General features: G+C 39.9%; 2 protein-coding genes across 2 annotated transcripts in view; both read right to left on the bottom strand.

The window, feature by feature from the left end:
• LOC145438529 (uncharacterized) overlaps nucleotides 1-20,086 on the bottom strand; it is a 33,632-nt gene extending 13,546 nt beyond the window's left edge. The window contains exons 1-7 of the mRNA XM_080315862.1: nucleotides 20,038-20,086; nucleotides 19,843-19,975; nucleotides 17,168-17,309; nucleotides 4,259-4,344; nucleotides 4,128-4,198; nucleotides 2,795-2,940; nucleotides 354-587 (exon numbers count right to left, since the gene is read on the bottom strand). Coding sequence (XP_080171988.1) covers nucleotides 354-587; nucleotides 2,795-2,940; nucleotides 4,128-4,198; nucleotides 4,259-4,344; nucleotides 17,168-17,309; nucleotides 19,843-19,915 — 752 coding nt within the window. The 5' untranslated portion in view covers nucleotides 19,916-19,975; nucleotides 20,038-20,086. The remainder of the gene's footprint in view (nucleotides 1-353; nucleotides 588-2,794; nucleotides 2,941-4,127; nucleotides 4,199-4,258; nucleotides 4,345-17,167; nucleotides 17,310-19,842; nucleotides 19,976-20,037) is intronic.
• Nucleotides 6,592-11,295, bottom strand: LOC145438533 (uncharacterized). Its single transcript, XM_080315866.1, has 6 exons — nucleotides 11,045-11,295; nucleotides 10,908-10,982; nucleotides 10,551-10,852; nucleotides 9,368-9,539; nucleotides 8,901-8,989; nucleotides 6,592-7,014 (listed from the first exon to the last, which is right to left on the bottom strand). The coding sequence occupies exons 3-6, from the start codon at nucleotides 10,791-10,793 to the stop codon at nucleotides 6,937-6,939; spliced, it is 582 nt and encodes a 193-aa protein (XP_080171992.1). The 5' UTR covers nucleotides 10,794-10,852; nucleotides 10,908-10,982; nucleotides 11,045-11,295; the 3' UTR covers nucleotides 6,592-6,936.
• Nucleotides 20,087-20,715: the final 629 nt, after the last annotated feature.

Here is a 20,715-nt window from a genome sequence, read left to right as displayed (position 1 = left end):
AGTTGCGAGATTTGAAAAGTGAGTAGTTGTATTTGTAGTTATAGTTCTAGCTCTAATTGCTAGTTTTGAAAAGTAAGTAGTTCTAGTTGCGACTTTTGAAAAGTAAGTGGTTCTGGACTTCTATTTCGAGTTCGAGTTGCGAGTTTTGAGAAGTGACTAGTTCTATTTCTATAGTTGCGAGATTTGAAAGGTGAGAGATTCTAGTTTTAGATCTAGTTGCGAGTTTCGAAAACCGAATAGTTCTACTTCTAGCTCTAGTTCTAGTTCTAGTTGCGAGTTTCTAATTCTAAGAATACAATAATAGTTTGTGCAAGTCTGCTCTGAACTTGCGAGATTGAACCAAACTCTCAAACCTTTTGGTTGAATGTATCGCGATTCCGTAAGCCGGATCCGGTGCAGTCCGGTATACAGGGGTGTAGTGAGTCAACGTGCTGTCAGCGGCCATCACCCACTTCATGTAAGAATCGCTCCAATACAAATTGTTCGTTATCCAGTCGAACGCGATGAATTCGATTCCACGCGCCATTCCTTCCAAGTATTTCGTCACAGTCCTTTTCTCCATGTCCCAAACTCCAAAGTACTCGGACCTGTCACAAAACAACTGAATACTCGCTCAAAGTGGGTCTTTCTTCTGCAGAAAGTACACCTCTGTTAAACTATGCTGTCAGATTCCTATGACCAGAGAATAACGGTTCATAGCAGGCCATGAGGTAACTCTGAACATACATCGTTTGTAGGTTTGTCGGATAAACAGTCCAATACGTCTCGACAGTCGACACCTTCTTATCTTTTCATTGTATCGCAATCTTGCGGTGTCTTTGAACGGATAACATTACCAACAATAAACTCAGCTAAACTCAGCCTTATTTGTTTTTATGACTTCATAATTATTTGTAGGCCTATGTCATGTGGTCATGGTCACACTAATTTTTTTAAATTTCCCTTTCGCAGACGATTTTCAGCTAGAAAATGTTCTGGTTTTATTATATTTTAAATATGAATATATGATTTTGATTATAATAAAATGTATATTAAACCCCCGTACTCGCAAAAGTATCTTAAATGAAAATGCGGCCCAGACAAATTCACCCCTAATATATTTTAAATACATAATAAAATGTATATTAAAGTTCTGTACCCTTAAAAGTATTTTAAATTTATATGTGGTCTACACGAATTCACCCCTAATATATTTTATAAATTTATGTATATATTAAAAGATAATATCAATCTTCTGCACCCTAAGAAGTAATTTAACTCTAACTAGGGCCAACACAAATTCACCCCTAATATATTCCATATATATTTCCAATGTGAATATATATATTGTAAGGTTTATTAAACCTCCGTACTCCCCTAATCTATTTTAATATATTGCAAATATATAATCAAATGTTATTAAAGTAATGTACCTGAAAAGGTATTTTAAATCTAAATGTGGTCTACACAAATTCACCCCTAATCTATTTTAATAAATTTTGAATGTGAATATGTATTTAAAATGAATATTAATCTCCTGCACTCTAAATAGTATATTAAATCGAACTACGGCCCACACAAATTCATCCCTAATATATTTCAAATATATTTCCGATGTGAATATATATATATTATAAGGTTTATTAAGCCTCAGTACTCCCAAAGTTTCCTAAATCTAAATGCGGCCCACACAAATTGGCACTTCTTCGTTATTCCCCACACATCGAAAAAATGATCCCCATGACACCAATAAATGTTTCCCCATGAACATAAACAGAAAAATTTATGAACGTCAAAATGAATTGTTTTTCGCGTTGGGGTGGGATAGACGGATATTAGGGTTGAGGAGAGGGGAGATATTAGGGTTGGGGGAGAGGGGGATATTAGGGTTACGTGAGGGGGATATTAGGGTTGAGGAGAGGGGAGATATTAGGGTTGGGGGAGAGGGGGATGTTAGGGCTAGGAGGGTTAGGGGAGGTGGGATATTAGGGTTAGGGGAGGTGGAATATTAGGGTTAGGGGAGGTGGGATATCATGTCCCTAACCCTCTTCTCCAACCCTAATATCACCCCTCTCCCCAACCCTAACATCCCCCTCTCTCCAACCCTAAATCCCGCCTCCCCTAACATCACCCTCAACCCTAATATTCACGTTCCCTAACCCTAATATCCCACCTCCCCTAACCCTAATATCCCACCTCCCCCAACCCTAATATCCCACCTCCCCCAACCCTAATATCCCACCTCCCCTAACCCCTAACCCTAATATCCCACCTCCACTAACCCTAATATTCCACCTCCCCTAACCCTAACCCTAATATCCCACCTCCCCCAACCCTAATATCCCACCTCCCCTAACCCTAATATTCCACCTCCCCTAACCCTAATATCCCACCTCCCCTAACCCTAACATCCCCCAACCCTAATATCTCCCCTCTCCTCAACCCTAATATCCGTCTATCCCACCCCAACGCGAAAAACAATTCATTTTGACGTCTATAAAATTTCACATGTTCATGGGAATCATTTATTGGTTTCATGGTGATCACTTCTGGATGTGTGGGGAATAACGAAGAAGTGCCCACAAATTCACCCTTAATATATTTTAAATATGAATATCTATAATAACATGTATTTTGCAGCTCCGTACCTCCCAATGTATAATAATTGTAAATGCGGCCTACACAAATTCACCACCAACCCCGACCATGAGATAAACTTAATCTAATATCACCCTTCGATAACCAAGCTAACTTAACCTAACTTAATGATCGAACGCCTATAACCTCACGAGTCACGAGCCTAAGAGCGCCTCACTTGTAATCGGTGAAATATAAAACTTTCTTTCGGTAATTCGCGGCCAACGCCCAGTATTCTGTCATGGGCTGGTTTGATGACGTCATAACCGACACGCTGAACGATCCGTTGACGTCCGTCTCTTTTCGCACGACTTCGGGGTCAGCCTGAAATGTTGGTAAAAACCTAATTCAGTGAAAAATCAAGAATTTCAGTCGGTTACTTTGCATGTGCTTGCTATACCATGAGGAGCAATTCGATTTTTGTCATTAGTCGAAATTTGTATCAAAATTCATATTTGAATTTAACTTACTCCTTGTACTTGAGAGTATAGGTTTACGACTCCACTTTTCTCCTACTTGAACCTAGAATAATTACTTTCCTACTTACTTGGAAATCACTCTTTTAATTGTACTTGGGTAGGAATTTACGACCCAATTTTTGCTTCCGCTTGAGTACCAACGATAACTGTATTTTGATAACCAATGACAATAACTCCAGCAGCAGGCACAGTTGGAGAACTAGAAAACTTCCAGTTTTTCCAAATTACATTCGAATCAGAATTATAGCTGCACAGTGCACAGTTTTCATTTCAAATTAGATTAAAGTTACAATGATAGCTACACATTTTTTTCGAAATTAGATTAGAATCAGAATCATAGCTCTACAGTTGCACGGTTTTCTTTTTAAAAAGCACTAAAGTTAGAATTATAGCTACACACTGTTTTTCTCGAAATTGGATTAGAATTAGAATTATAGCTACACAGTTTCTTTTTCATTTTAGATTAGAAGTAGCAGTTCATATCAAATTATAGTTTGTTCTCGCACGCATACGAGGATAGCAAATGTCTGTACAGCTTGGCTCGTCTCACACGATGCAGTCTCATGTAGCATTTTCTGGATGATTAGAAATTAGATTCAAACTAGAGTTACAGCTATACAGAGTTTTTTCAAATTAGATGAGGATTAGAATGACCGAATTCGCAAAAACTTCGAAGTTGAATTCGATTCCGAATTAGAAAGAAATACAACAAAAATCAACTTCAGTTCATATCGAATTAAAGTGGATTATCATGAGCATGAGAATAGAGAATGTCGGTACAGCAGGTTTGGCTCCATTCGTACGATACAGTTCTCCTACCCTCTCGGGAAAACCCGAAATTAGATTAGAATCTAAATTAGACCAAAGAAACATTCCACAAATTAGATTTGAATTAGATTACGGACATTTAGCTCTAATTATAGTATATTTAGACAAGTCGTATTATCCACTTGTAAAATTGTGGCAGCTGGCGAGATCGTGGACGCTGCGTTGCCATGTAAAAACGGCCATTTGCAGTCAGCTGTCGCTTACGTGCAGTTTCAGCAAATGGCTGCTTTGCGAGGAAACGTTGTAGCTCGTCCATATCACCAGAGAATCGTCCGCTGTTGAATAGAAACTTGACAGTGTCTCATGCAAAGAAGCGCGTTGTCGGAGATACTCACGACATTTTGTGATGTTACAATACTCCCACCGCGTATCGTTGTCTGTCGTGTAACACCAAGTCCCGCGTAAATCAATGTCTGGGTTTCTAAACAGGACGGGATAGAGATGTAAAACTCGGACAATTTTGATATCAAATTCAGTGTATCATTGAAGTAATATAGTCTAATTGAAATTAACACGAATATTTTCATCCATAGGCGCCGAGTTACGGGGTGGCGGGGTGGCGCTGCCACCCCATGACACAATTATTGGGTGGCGGCCACCTCATGCAAAATGCTTGAACGCCCGCCGTCTTCGCTTTCCATTAGCGAGTCCGTGATATCGCTTAAAATGCCAACCATTTACCATTAACCGATACGTGCGTGAATAATTGAATGCTCAGCTTCGTCGGCGACGACGAACTATAGTGCTTAAAACGCGCCAATAAAGTGTAATCCGTGATTAGTAATCACTAGGGTGGTTTTTTACCTAAAAAATGAAAATTTTTGACCCAAAAAATCCAAATTTTGATTTTTTTGACCTAAACAAACTGAATTTTGACCTAACATATGCAAATTAGGTGTTTTCCCACATGATGTTAAAATTGTACCACTTCTCTTCATTTCTGGTTGGATTTGGCTGTCCTAACGAAGTAGTTTGGCCTGGAAAAGCGTTTCTGGCTTAGAAACAGGCAACTTTTTTAATGTAAAAAACAATAGTTTTTCGAAATCTGGCCCTATGAAGAATTTTGGTGGTTACAAGACGTATTATGGTAGAAATAATTGAAAAAAAATTGTAGTTCAACGAGAGATACTTTCCTACCTTCTTGGGTAGAAAGTGCATGTCCTTACTAAGAAACTTGCCAAGGAAGTTTAACAGCAGCAGTTGCCGGCTGACAACACTCAAGTTGTGCGTACACTGCTGGTGACACACCATGCTGCTTCATTCTGACAATGTGGTCTTCATCACAGTTTTTCATCATGCGCTTCTTGATATGAGAATGATGCAATGCCCAAGAAGTCTTTCTTCAGTTAGGATATTGCCATAATACCATGTCCACATATTTGTTTTATTTGACCGATTATGATTCACAATGAGCAGACAATTAGCCGTTTACAACGGCAGGCCTATAAAGTAGGCCAAAAGCTGTGAAATATCAAATGATATGTTCATCGACAGTGCAAAATCTACGATACAAACGAAATGCAGACGTCGAAAAAAATTTGACTCAATGACAATTTTGGCAAATTTTGACCTAACGCTACAATTTTGACAAGATTTTGACAAATTTTGACATGTAAAAAAAAACGCCCTAGCAATCACTAATCATATACAATCGAAGCGACCTCGTTGACGGCGTTGCGATGGAGCTACTCAATACGAAGTAAAAACCCATTGTTGTTGTGTTGGCGGCAAGGGATAATTATTGATTGGACGCATGCGTTTGTAATCATACTTCTTGTCTGTATTTCGTGTTCCAGAATTGTTGCGCCGTGTTACTGCTCAATCCAGCAATGAATGCCGAGCGTTCGGCAATCAATAACCTAATTTCGTAATCCCAGCAAACACAAAACTTATTAAAGATATTTTTTAAACATCTTCCATGAGTTCAAAAGATGTCCTTCAATGAACTGCAAAATATATACATTTGTCGACAGAAATGGATATATATAAGATGTCCTGTAGGACATCCTCAAAGACATTCTGATGGACATCCTCAAAGATATCCCGATAAACATCTTCAAAGACATCCTGATAAACATCCTCAAAGACATCCTGATAAACATCCTCAAAGACATCCTGATAAACATCCTCAAAGATATCCTAGAAGAGATTTTTTGTAGAACTCGACCCTGTGTGACCCTGAACCCTGGTTGTTTAAACCTGCTATATGCTGCACTTCACATATGAACGAATACGAATCGCCAGTTTTACAAATCATGTATGGCTTTTTGTTCTGTATTATACCAGTTCAAAATAAAAAAAAATGCACTGGACTAGACCTCGACGGAAAATTGGAATAAAAATGGATGAAGAATCAAGGTAAAATAACAGTCCGTGACACAACATACGTTAGCAAGAAGTAGGCAGCAAGAGGTACCTTCATTCAGAATGAAAACTAATCGATAATTTTAAAAATCATGTTTATGGCTTTTTGTTCTGTATTATACCAGTTCAAAATAAAAAAAATGCACATGACTAGACCTCGACGGAAAATTGGAATGAGAATGGATGAAGAATGAAGGTAAAATAACAGTTCGTGACGTGACATAACATATGTTAGCAAGAAGTAGGCAGCAAGAGGTACGCCTTGATACAGAATGAAAACTAATCGCCAATTTTAAAAATCATGTTTATGGCTTTTTGTTCTGTATTATACCAGTTCAAAATAAAAAAAATGCACATGACTAGACCTCGACGGAAAATTGGAATGAGAATGGATGAAGAATGAAGGTAAAATAACAGTTCGTGACGTGACATAACATATGTTAGCAAGAAGTAGGCAGCAAGAGGTAGGCCTTGATTCAGAATAAAAACTAATCACCAATTTTAAAAATCATGTATATGGCTTTCTGTTCTGTATGAAATCAGAACAAAACACGCCAAAAAAAAACATGGATGAAGAAAATACGTTAGCAAGAATTGGGCCTTGATACAGAACTGTGCAATCACTTCAGCAAATATTTCTGCATTAGCATTAGTTCATGTTATCGGTATCGGAATCTTCAGCCTCCTCGATAACAGTCTTGCTCCTGTTTTCTCCTTTATCGTCATCCTATAACATAAATGAATTGATTACTTCGATTGATTAGCAGTAGAGCAAAAGTCATTATATGTGTTTGGTTGCGAGTACAGTGGGACGGTCATGTCAAGTCACATTCATCCAAGGATTCCGAATCGTCTTTAGGAAGTCACGACGACCTTGGTGGTGTGTGTTGTTTGAAAATGTTCTGGAGGCCCATCTCTTAGCACAGAGTAGAGTCATAGTCCTTTTCAATGTGTGGTAATCGCCACCGCCGATTTGCATATTTCTCTAACATAAGCACCTTTTTATCTTACTAATCATATTTAAATGTAGACCTACAGGGACAAGAAATCGCGCAAAGCACGACAAAAATACTCAATTTGATTACATCTACTTCAACAAACGACCAACAAAGTAATTTTGGGTCCAGTCGAGGACCCCTAATTGGGTGTTTGGAGTGTGACAGTTACGGCCCTGGAAGATCGTATAACTCATCGTTATCGTTCTGGGCCAGCTTCCAACATTTCTTTGGTGAATGGGATACTATAGCTACCTGTAAAATGTACCAAATATATATACCAGCGAAGTTTCAAATCCCTAATTTTGTATCTCAATGATTTGACTTCTACAAGTTGGAATTGAGCCATATTTGCCATGCATCTTGTTCACCGAAACAGCCAGCCCAATGTTCCCTCTAATTTTTGAAGAGTCTGCACACACTCACCAACTCACTGCGCGGTCCCTTCGACAGTAGTACGTAACGACTAAAAAAATGACATCACTTCAGATTTTTTCTGTGCGCTGAGACCAACCCGTGGCCCGAAGGTTTTGAGTAGCCCGCGAGGTAATTTCCGAAATTTCTAATATCAAAAATGGATTGCACAGATTGTGAACTTGCAAGGCCAACCAAAAATTTGATTAGTTTGGCCGCAACACTTGAGATGTGATGACTAAAATATCAGTTCCGACGCATTGACAGATCCATCAGCCAGTCACATATTGGTATATCTTCGTACACTACGATAAAGCAGAATAATTTGCGATAGATTTATCAAAAGTAAAAATTTTCTGCAAGCTTAGCGCAACATGTTGTCACTCGATTCCTTGTTTTTAATATTGTTGCCCTTTTTGTGAAAATGGAAGAATGCCTGAGGTATCAGATTGAGTCTAACTATATTCGCGATTACGGGACAAAGTGTCGTTCAACATATGGGACCTTGCGTTTGCGCTCGCAGTAAGATCGTTGACTATGAAACCTAGGCCCGGAAAGATTGACGCATGTTGGGCGCCGCTTTCGATATCGATATGTCCATGCGCCGAATAGCCCAGTCCTCGCAAACTTCGCCCAGCGATATACGGCAGCTTGCAATATAGTCAAGTGACAATATTATTGACCTATGAACTCCAAAAATTTTTCGCGCTTCGCGCGGTAAGTGGCCCGCGCGCTATTTCGTCAATCGAATGTGGCCCTTTGGCTGAAAAGGTTGGCCGGCCCTGGCGTAATTGCTCACGTGTGCAGCTTAGAGGGAACATGGGTCAGGCAATAGCAATCTGAGCCCCCCATGCGGTACGAATGCGGCCAGTTGAGGATAAACTTGCTTCCAGTGTAGAAATGTGAATTGAAAGGTGTTTGAAATGAGTGATCGATTATTGGCACAAAAGTTTTGGAGACATTGGTTCCACCGCTAAATCTGAGAGGATCAAAAATTTATGCAAGCTAGACCAACAATTTTGACAAAATTAAATAACTATAAATTTTTTTTAAATTACATCACGTCAAAGTTTGGAAACCACTGGTATAGTGTTCTGAAGATGAATGGTAGTGGCCCTGGAGGTAGCAACGATTCACTTACTGTCAAATAATATGATAAAGAACGCAGCTGTCACACAGACGTCAGATTCATAAACAAAATTACCTTGCAAGCTCCAATAACAGTTAGAAATCGTCCCACTTTAGTTGTAATTGTTGTACTCTCGGCCGTAGGATGAGCCACTTTACATGCTCCTTCAAAGAGAATATAAGTAGATCAGGGGCGGCATTACAAAACAATGCGGCAAATCGGAATCTCCGCCAGCGGTAACAATCTCTCTCGAATGTGATCACCCCATAGTGTCAAAATTGGTATTTCAAAACATTCCAGACTCAACATGGAGTTGCGCAATCAACGCACTTGCTTGTGATTTCGCCATGTCGGCAATGTCAGTAGAAGATGACTTCAAACGAGGGCTTATAAGGGTGTGTGGTCAGCAACGATTTGCAATTTAGCTGCGATGACCTTTCACCAGAAGGGAAAGCAAAATACCTTAACTCTGTAAAAATGCTCTCGAAGACATCGTTATCGTGGGTTTTGAAATCGCTATTGTAATATCAGTAACAACTTACGTTTAATAGTCTTGTAAAGAGTAAAATTTTGAAAACTTCTTTTTTGTCCATTTTTGCTTCTTTGACCTTTTAGGCTGAACAATTGCCACACATCTTTTACAGCTATGCTTGTCATGATATTTCTGACCGTTGAGGCCAATTGTTCACCGTGAAGTCCTTTCAAAGCAGATACCTGTAGTACAAAATGGCCAAAAATAAGTAGGGTTTTTTAAAATAATATGGCAGGGTTTCGATATTTTTCGAATTCACTAATATAGCATCAATTCATTATGGTTAAGTACATGCGTAAATGACGACTATACCCTCGAAACCCCCCATCTGGCTACGCGCCTGCATAGACATCAAATAACTTGATGGAACGTTGATCTTGACGAGAGGTTGGATCAGGGGTGGGCAACTTCTCCAGTCGGCGGGCCGGATATAGGCCGGATTGCTGAATCGATACATTATTCGCCCATTTATCCACATATACAAGGAATAAATCGTATTTAATGAATGTATTACAACGACAGCAATGTCACTTCAAATCCATTTCCCGCCGATAATGGTGAGGACAATGTGAATTTGAAAATAACATTGTCATGCAGGCGCCGCCATGTTTTTTCTCCCTGATCAATCAACACATGGTGCAATCCCTAATTATGATTTCATACGGCGTTCAACTGTGTGGCCTAATTAATCTCGTTATTGAATTCATGCGGCCTGCATCCTCTACCGAAATTGAAAAGTGGCCTGCGACCAATTATGAGTTGGCGCCCCTGGAATAACCGGTGCCTTACAAAAGCCTAGAAGTGTGCCGTGCTACAAGTCGGCGGTTACGGAATCAAAAATACGAAATATCAGCCTGCTGACCACTGTAGTCGATAAAAATCATGATTACAACAGACCACATTAGGTTTGATTGCATCGTAAATGCCGATGATGCAGGTCTTCTCGCTTCGACGAACTTACGCGTAAGCTCCACTCTCGCAACGCTGCGCATATACGTATATAGTAACATACAGTCACTAAGATATGACGTAGTAAGTAGTGGTGAATCTCGGCAAACTGGGGCCACGGGCCGCATTATCATGTAGGACAGAAAACTGTCGGCGGGCCGGACAAAATACCTTTGCGGGCCGGATCCAGCCCGCCCCTCGGTTAGATAGTCCGGCTAAGTTTGCTCTAATCAACAAAATCATACCAGTTCAGACTTCTTGCAATCGCCGTCAGTCAAGTTCTTTTCCAGTTGTTCCAGCTGAGATACGGTTTGACAGGGGTTTTCAATAAGATCTTCAAGCAAGATTGGGGCTGTTGTACTGTGTTTATTTTTTGAGTCGTTGATGATGTGACCTTTAATTAGATCCATCATCTGGTTCATCTGCTTGGAGCTGAGGTCCATCATGATGTTCATTTGCAACTTGATGTCTTTGATGTCTTTACGCATCAAAGAAATAGAGTGGTCACTGTGTGCAGATGTTGGAGTTGATGAAGAACATGGAGCAGCTAAAAAATTATTTGAATTCAATAATACTGGATTGATCATATGCTATAAACTTACCATTACTTTGTGATAGGCCGTGTTGTTGACAGTCAGAATTTTGCAGTTCAACATTGCTTACAAATGAAGGATCGTCTGGAAAATAGAGCGACTCTATTTCTTAAATTGGAGAATGAATCAAAGTGTTAGGAGCTTACTGCATTGGTTGATTCCCTGCAACTGGCCACTACATTCAATGTTGGGGTCATGCTGTTTTTGAACACTCTCCTCACTCAATGATGGCAAACTTGCATTTGAAGCATCATTGACAAGAGCACTCTTGCTTGTCACAGTTTCATTGCCAGAATCAGGAGGTGACCGCACTCTTGGAATTGGTATAGGGATGCCTTGTGTCTGAATACTTGGATTACATTTTTTCTTTGAAGGAGTAGCATCATCTACAAAGTATGAAAGTTATACATATGTCACTTCTGTCTTCTGTGTATAACATATTAGGAAGAATATCAGTGTAGGCTATACCTTGATCATCAGATGACGTCGAATTATCCAAAAGTTTTTTTGGCGGCTGACGTTTCCGGTTAGACCGTTGTAGCTCCTTATCTGAAGCGGAGGGTAAGCTACTATTGTCTGCAACTGCCCTCATATCACGAAGGGCCTTGTCCCATTCATCTAAAACAGATGGATAATATAGATGGTCAGATTCCAGATTTATTAAACTACTGGATTTTTAAACAGCAAAACTAGATGAAGAATTACTCAAATTTGAAAAAACGATATTGTATCGCTCACGCAAACGTAGAACTGCTAATGAAATACTGTACGCAAGTAACTGTATAGCTCAGTGGTTCTCAACCTTTTTCAGTGTCAGGGCCAAATTTAGAATTTCAGAGTATAGTTGGGGCCGCACGAATTCGTGACTGCTTTAGATCTAGATTTAGGGTTTTGCCTTGGCGTATTCAACCGTGAGTCATGTGTTGTACATCTATCCATAGATTAGTTATCAATACCTATATACAGTAGTGACATAACGTTAGCACTCTACTCAGAACTTTTCTGCAATCCTAATTAAAAACTCCAGACTCCAAGCTAAGCAAGAGAATTTAATGGTACTTAGTAATGGTAAACCTTCACAAATTATGAGTTGACTTACTGGATGAGCATTTGATACGTATTTTGTACAGAGACCAATTGCCCGTGTCATATTTCGGTTGCTTCTTGTGTTTTGCCTTATAATTCTCATTCTTCGTCGGCCACCAGCAATGCAATACTCCCTGAATATAGATAAAAACAATTTCATGCAAATTACAATCCATAAAATACGAACGAGCAGACTTGTATAATCTATTGGATTTTCAAAAAGCACAACTTGAACCAGAAGTACCGTAATCAGTTTTTAAAATCAGCAACTGGAGCTACAACTACTCAAAACCGTCATATCGTTGACCATCAACAAACTATTGGGTAGTTTATACAAGTCTGTTAAAAAGGATTGAATGAACTCACATCTACAGTGGTTTTCCAGCTTTTATGTATCACAGCAACTGATTGTTTTCCTTCGAGAAATATAACAATCAGGTATTCATCTTTATCAGACAGCATTCTACTACAGAACCAAAAAAACACAAGTAGTTGTCTAGAAATCTGCAAATATAAAGACAAAAATTTTTAATATCAGGCTACAATTATAGTCAAAATAAGATGCCATGAAACCTAATGTGAAGACCTCTTGAATGTTCTTTGAAACTGAAATTATCAATAACGAAAATCATGGGAAACTGCCAAAAAAGTGATTTTACCAAGAGAACCCTCCATCAAAATGGCTTGACAAGCCAAATCCTTGATATGGACTCGGGTATTAACACCTTTTTTAGCTTCAACCTTGAAAGCACCGATAATTGACGACGAGCATGGCAATGTGAATAACGGCTTAGCATTTGAGAAGACACGACCATAAAGATATCCTTCCACACTGGTCACAACTTTCAAAATTTCAAAACAGGACATATTTTTAAGGATATATGCATTGTTCGGTCTTTCTGCTGTCATTGGTGTGTTCTTTTCCTTTCCAGCTAAGTGCAGACATTCCATTAGCACAGTTTCACTGTGTCGTTTTACTATCTGGCATAATGGACTTTTACCAGATCGAACTTTCCGCAAAAATGATTGCATGTAGTTTTCAAATTTGAAAGCAGAAAATTGATCAAGGCCGCCAAATCTGACAGCATCTTTCGATAAATGGAGTAAACTGTGTACATTATACACAACAAATTCTTGGCCATAAAGCGCACTACTCTTCTGAACAAAGGATTGGAGAAGCTTGTTTGCAAAATCTGCTAATTCATTAGTAACATGAGTAGACACAAGAATACAAATTGCGACACTGAGCGTTAAAAAATGAAGATATAAATCTTCCCTCAAAATTCCTTTTAGCGCAATTTTGCCAAAATACAAGAGAAACATTCGAAACTCAGTAGCTTTGAAGCGATCAAGCTCTGAGAGGGACCGAGGCTTGCGCACAAAGGCCTTTGGAACACAGCTTTTATAGCTTAATAGTCTTGTGTTCACTACCGCAATTTGTGAGGGTGAAAGACGAACACTCCTTGGACCTTTATTGGTGGTCCACCACTTCAACAACCTCTTCATCACGCCGAGGCAGACCGCATGCATATATTCTATAGGAAACACAGCAATCATGTCGATAGGAAGTTGGCAAAAAGGAGTAAAGCCTATATGATGTTCTGCATCAGCTTGATTGCGAAATGAAAGATCACTCCGCAATTCACAATTCGCAGTATCAGCAAATGTCATTCGATTACCGACATAAACACCCCTAATGGTACACTTTCCGCAAGATGAATAACCGGAGAATTGCTTGACGAGTTTTATCATAGCACAAGCCGGGGCATCTGCAATAACACATTTTAAATTAACACAGTACTTCTTGTTACCAAAATAGAAACCATCGCGTAATAATATTTTTAGGTCATCGATTGTATCTTGCATGAAGTCAAGGTTTTGCGGCTTCGACCCCCCATACGCTAAAGCAACAGGAAACACTTTTTGGGGTTCCAAGTTGTCAATGCAAAACAGTATTGGCCATAAACTACTCTTAAGGCTCTTAAAGATTGGCAAACCGTCTATATTCATGGACAATTCAAGGTTGAAAATATTTTCGACTTCAGATTTTGCATACGTTTTCATGATTTTATCTAATTCCACTGCTAGACCAAGATAATAATATTGCATTTGTGAAATTTCTTTCAGGGCAATTTGTCTTGCACTTTTCTGCAAGCATCTAGCCGTTTTAGGAAGTTGTTTCCAATCCATATAGGATCCATTTGCTCTTAAAAATCGTAACAACATATCCATTGCGCTCTGTGTTATATTGCAGACCGAAACCCAATGAGCAAGCCCAGTCTTGAATGTTTCAATCATATGTTCAGCATCGTCATCATCATCAGATTCCTGATTCACAACTTCTAGCTCGGGTGACTTTAATTCGTTCAACAAAGGGGTCTCTGAACATGCATCATGCAGATGGTGCGACATAGCTGCAGGTTCAGGTATAAATTCATCACCACTGCTACTGGAGTTTCCACAGTAGGTACCGACTTTGTTCAACAAAGGTGTCTCTGAATATGCATCATGCAAACGGTGCGACATAACTGCAGGTTCAGGTATAACGTCATCACCACTGCTACTGGACTTTTCGGAGTAGGTACTGAAGTGACTTGATGATGATGAAACGATCCGTCCCGTCAAATCGGCGATTCTAGCTCGCTTGGACCGTATCCACTCTTTCTGGTACTGCCTACGTCTATGCTGCCCCCGTCTTATTTTATATCTGGGCATTACCACGTTGTTGGTAGCTGAGCCCCCACTACACTATTATAGACAAAAGTACAAAAACATTCGATCACAATGAATGATTTCAACGACCACCATCTGATGATATTATATATAATCCAGCACTGTCACAATAGCTTATGATATTCGCAAAAGTGCAAACCAAGTTCTATATATACTTTGTGACATTTATACCATACATCATATACCTATGTTTCGTATGAAGCATATATAAATTACCATCTACAGTTAAGTTTTCAGTAATCCTCTGAAGGAATATGGTTGGTTGAGCCTCAATTTACCACGATTAATTCCAGAACGCAACTAAACCTAACATACGACTGTATAGCTGTAAGCCGCCATTACGAGAGCGCTTTGTCTGCCAGTATTCCGCGCCGAAACTTATGTGAACTCGCAACGTCGCAAGGGAGAAATGGCCTCTCGTTTACACTCCGGATCAGAAGCCGGAGTCGTAGCAGGATTTCAGCGATTTCAGCCGGACTGGATGCGGATTCTGAATTTATTTCGACAGTTGGATTTTAGCAACATTCTTAATTATAATCTTAAATACGATATCATGATTTTGGCAGAAGTTTTTGGGACGCAGAACCGGAAATTCTCCCGCCGGATTTTTCTGACTTTCAAATTGCCTTCCAAAATTTCGGAGCCGACCAATTCCAATTATACACTCTATAATACCCATCCACCGAAAGCAGCGGAGGCCATCACAGGGTATGGACAAGACATGATTTGGACTTGACTGGACAAGAACAAGATATATTTGTGTCGTGCTTCAGCACAAGGTATGGACAAGATATGATTTGGACTTGACTGGACAAGAAAAAAAATTGATTCGTGCTTCAGCACAAGGTATGAACAAGATACGATTTGGACTCGACTGGACAAGAACAAGATATATTTAAGTCGTGCTTCAGCACAATGTATGGACAAGACATGATTTGGACTTGACAGGACAAGAACAAGATATATTTAATTCGTGCTTCAGCACAAGGTATGAACAAGATACGATTTGGACTCGACTGGACAAGAACAAGATATATTTAAGTCGTGCTTCAGCACAATGTATGGACAAGACATGATTTGGACTTGACAGGACAAGAACAAGATATATTTGTGTCGTGCTTCAGCACAAGGTATGGACGAGATATGATTTGGACCTGACTGGACAAGAAAAAAATATATTTAATTCGTGCTTCAGCACAAGGTATGAACAAGATACGATTTGGACTTGACTGGACAAGAACAAGATATATTTAAGTCGTGCTTCAGCACAAGGTTTGCACAAAGATATGATTTCAACATGACTGGACATGAAAAAGATATATTTAAGTCGTGCTTCAGCACAAAGCATGCACAAGATATGATTTGAACATGGCTGGACAAGAAAAAGATATCCTGACAGGTTCAAAAGACATCTAGTGTTTGCTGGGATGATCTCAGCGGGAGATCGCGTCGCGTGCACAGACGAATCTCGCTAACTGGTCATGGCCGCTCGTAACACTGATAATACGACATGTTGAATTGCAACTGAATATTAGAATCAGAATGGTAATTTCAAAAGGACGGGGTTTTGCGTTTCAAAAGGAGGGGGTTTCGACACCCCCCTCCGGCTACGCGCCTGCCGCCACCCCATGCAAAAATAAAAGTCGGCGCCTTTCATCTGTCGGTAGTTTATGAATACAAGTGTCACTGCTATTGTATATTGTGAATCTGAGACCTTCGATATCACCAAAGAGTTTTACAGAAGTGAGTTTAAGTTACTTGAACTCGATACTGAACAGTAAACACTATGACCCGGACTCAGCATCGACCCTTTCCACCTTGACTCGTATACTTGACTCGATGCCGAATTGAAAATGACTCGACTTGACTCGATTCAAAACTTTAAAAGTCAAATTGGCTTGTGACTCGGCACCTTATGACTTGGTTACAACCCTGGCATGGCCGCATGAAAGAAGCATGTCCCACGCGCTCGAAGAACGCATCGCCTCTGTGAAGAGTACATTTCGACACAATTTCACTAACATCATAATAACAGCTCTTAGTAAAGTATGAATTGCAATAAGTCCAATATTACTCAGCGTATAATCCCCCGCAAACTCGTGCATTAAGTGCTGGAATGTATGAAGTGCTATCACATAACGACATATATGATAGTATATTGTAGTAATGATATGCATTTTGAGTTTCTTTCTATGTACACTGTACAGCACACGCCAATCTACGTCCATCACTGCTAAAATAACCGATATAGAATCTATTGAAGTCTATATGCAATGTGCATGTGCATTGTGCATGCTTTTCAATTAGCTAGGTGGTGAGATTAAATTTCCGTTATTAGTAGCCTTTAATCGAGTGTTTTCATGCGGTTTCATATAGGTACTCTGAAGTTAGAAATGCGGCTCTGACATCCAAAAAGGTTTCGAACCTCTGCTCTATACCAAAAGACCTGCCTGCAGTAGTTGTGATGCGGCCCGTCGTGGGGGACATGTTTCGGCTTGTGTGGTTTTTCAACGTCCCAGCGTTGGCACGTTCGACCCGAAGCCGTTTTGTTGATTTTTCCGACGTACCAACGACTTGAACCGTCCACGCATTCTGAAGTGAAATGGAGTCATTTTAGCAGCTGCCATTTGAAACGACTTTTACTGTTGTTACTGGGGATGCAGTTTTGTACTACAGTATTCGTATGCTGCGGTACGGCCAATCCAGGCTGCCACAGTTGAAAATACTATAATTTTGGCTTTGGATATCGATTCTTACTGGCAAGGAGCGTTTAATTTTAGTAGTATAGTCTCGAATCAATAGTGCTGATACTAGATTTAGATTCGAGTCTGATTTCGACACATTCCTATCTTTCATTGTATCGCAGTCTTGCGGTGTTTAGAAACGATGAAATTCTTACTAATAAATTGAATTCAATTGAGTGCTCAAACCATTGTGTCCAGACCTATAGTTATCACATCACATCTATTTCAGAGTTACGTTCACGTTCATCCAAACCAATCAAGTCGCCATATAAAATCAAGCCCTGTTCTCCCTTGCGATCGGGCTGTGAAACTTGTGTAAAGTCCGCGCTGAATTTCCGCTCGGAAACCGATAATTAGCGGCATTAAATAGCCGCCAATTTTCGTAGTTTGATCTTCATGTGGAGCGCGCGATAACCGCTTGATTGTTCGTTCGTCATCGGATTAAAAACTGCTTTGCAATCCGGTTTGGAATCGATCGAATTCCTGCGATTCGCTTTTGATCAAAACAGAAGTTTATGTCAAGAGCTGTCGTTCATTGTTTTTTACAATGCTTACTAAACGTTACAGCTAGGGCAGAGCATAATGATTCTTGAGTACTAATTGTAATAATTTGAGTCAATAGTGAGTCGAGTAGGCCTGCCGAAATTATGCTCTCAATTTATCAACGAGGATTATAGCTCGAATGGTGTTTTCGTATCGCAACATATACGAAACATGCGGAACAAGCACTTTAGCGGATATGATATTTCTGTGATATTGTCATCAAGCCACAGTATCGTTACAAAGTGCAATGAAATAGGTATGGTCGAAAAAGTAGCAAATTATCTTTCATGTGATGCAGATAGGGTTGCATTTAAACCAAACGGTGTTTTAAAACACTTTAAAACATTTGATTAGGCATAATTATTTACCTACTGACGAAAAAAACATGTAGGCCTAGTATGAGCCTATACGGACGATTTGCGACCAATATCATCTACGTATACGATATGGAGTCGTTGGAACCCTCGTCGGTTGACTAAAAAAAGTGGACATTTTAATTTTACTGAAAAAAGAGGACGCGTGGTATCCGAACAAAATCCGTGATACTCGAATATTCGACACGAAGAATAATATACCCGATTCAGAATGGAATCACTCGTGTACTGGATTTCCCCCAGCCCTAGTTAGAAGCAGTACCAGGCAAAACTGCAATTTCGTTTGTAAAAGTAGCATTATAATTCCTTTCTTAAGAAACACGGTAACCTGCAATTGAATCGTTCCGTGCCAAGCTGACGCAGGTACTCGATAATCAGCAATTGTTTCGATGGAAGCACTCGAAAGATTTTCATAATTGGTGAAGCTTTCTGTGAATGCGAACGAAAGCCGATAGCAGCACTGCCGTCTCAGCGCTCAGGATTAAACTAAATCCGTTTGAAGCCCGTCCACAAATCCGTAGGCATTCAGAAAGCAATCCAAAGCCGAAATCTCATTACAGGACTTGACAAGTTAATCCATCAACGTGACAACGACATCCAATCGTAAACAATTCCAGCTTTTTCTGCGCTGCGGGCGAGTTAAACGCGCAGCTGCGAAAATCGTGACTGAGCCTGAAATTCCGCGAGCCTGGGTTCACCGGCTATGGTTTTCTGACTACGGTCACATGGCCCATGTCTCGAGCAATGCCAGATGAAAATCGTCGTCTGCAACTCAGAAAACGTGAGAGAGTCGTTGCAAGCTGTCGTTATCGAACGTGTAACTTTTATATTCCATATAACCTGAGTCATCAGCACCCTCATACCCACTTACAGTTACAGTAGTTATATAGTATTTATAGTTATAGTTTTAGTGAGATAATTTGTTTGCTTGTTTGTGGTATGCATGGTGTTTGTCGACTACTATATGCATATTTACACCCGGCCGATATTCTTGATTTTTATTCCGTAACCGCCGACTTGTGGCACGGCCGACTTCTAAGTTTTTATAAGAGTTTTTATAAGTTATATAGTAGTGATAGTTTAATAGTCGTTTAGTCATCACGTTCGCCTTTATAGTTGCTTTGTATTTACAGTTATAGTAGTTGTGGTTATAACTATAGTTATAGTTACATTCGTTCATAGTTATTTAGTACTTTTAGTATTGTAATGTAGTCCGTATAGGTTCGCATTTATATTCCAGGGCACGCGAATCATCACCCGCATTTAACCACATATAGTTACAGTAGTTCTGTGGCATCTATAGTTAGGCTATATCAGTTCGTTATGATAGTTAGTTGCAGTGATATTAGCTCGTAGTGATAAGTGATATAGTAGTTCTAAATTATAGTTATAGCGCGTAGGTAAGTTATCTAAATTTTGATGCGAAAAATTCCGAAGAGTCCCCAAAGCACGATTCGAACCAACCTGTAGAATCCGAACCCTCCGCTCCGAACTGAACGGCGGCGAATACGCAAACGAACCTCCACAAAGTCGACATCTACACGCTTCGAAAGTAAACGCTTGTGTTCCGAAGCAGTTCGTCAGTATATAGGCGCACCTGACTCGTAAACAAAATAGGAGTCATAACACGTCGATCGGTCCAACATGCCGGCGACTCACTCTGTTTGTAGCGAACTAGTACAAGTAATCGAACACAAACAAACCATGTTTATATAGAAAGCACGGAAAACCCGCAGGCTATGAGATCAAGAAACGGACTTTCTGAGAAAAGACTGCAACTGGCGAGCGCATCAATCCTGTCTCCGGCATTATGCAAATTTCTTCACTATACAACTGACCTACGGAAATGCAATTCAGGTTGTCCTCACTCGGATGGCTGTTAACCCTTTATTGTCGCGCGCCCGTTGTCAGAATTTTTATGGTCTGGCGCCCCTTTGCCCTCCAACATTCCAAGGAAGTGACTATAAGGACGAGGTCGAAGTTCGGTCGGTTTTGACTATTCGCAATATTTCACGCGGTTGTCGGTAGTAGCGATTTAGCTATTAACTAAACATCTGTTTCAGTTCGGTAAATTCAAGGGGGTAGTGGAGATGTGGTTCCTCTCATGTAGAAGAATTCGTCCTGCGTGTGTTATGGGGTCTGTGACAGGTGTTTTACGTTTTATGTGGATTTAAAATAAATTTGGATCGACACTGTCATTTCTCAACATCACCTTCCCGACAGTCCCGTCATAATTTTTGATGAAAGTCCTAGAGATCTAGTCGTAAAGCATTGGGATTCTTACCTAACCAAATTCTGTTTTAATATATTTGACCACAAGAATTCCAAATGGATCCA

The sequence above is a fragment of the Botryllus schlosseri genome, chromosome 5 (genome assembly GCF_051294905.1).
Source record: "Botryllus schlosseri isolate E-star chromosome 5, Bs_hap1, whole genome shotgun sequence".
Lineage (NCBI taxonomy): Eukaryota > Metazoa > Chordata > Ascidiacea > Stolidobranchia > Styelidae > Botryllus > Botryllus schlosseri.
The sequence above is the reverse complement of the archived record's forward strand: the minus strand, read 5'-3'. Positions and strand labels throughout refer to the sequence as shown.

Excerpts from the sequence above, each read along its gene's own strand:
- LOC145438533 (XM_080315866.1), bottom strand. The coding sequence starts at position 10,793 with ATGCGTAAAGACATCAAAGACATCAAGTTGCAAATGAACATCATGATG. Across the intron at positions 8,990-9,367 it reads TCTTTACAAGACTATTAAAC|GAGCATGTAAAGTGGCTCAT; the intron begins GTAAGTTGTTAC and ends TTCTCTTTGAAG. Across the intron at positions 7,015-8,900 it reads CTGTTATTGGAGCTTGCAAG|GATGACGATAAAGGAGAAAA; the intron begins GTAATTTTGTTT and ends TTTATGTTATAG.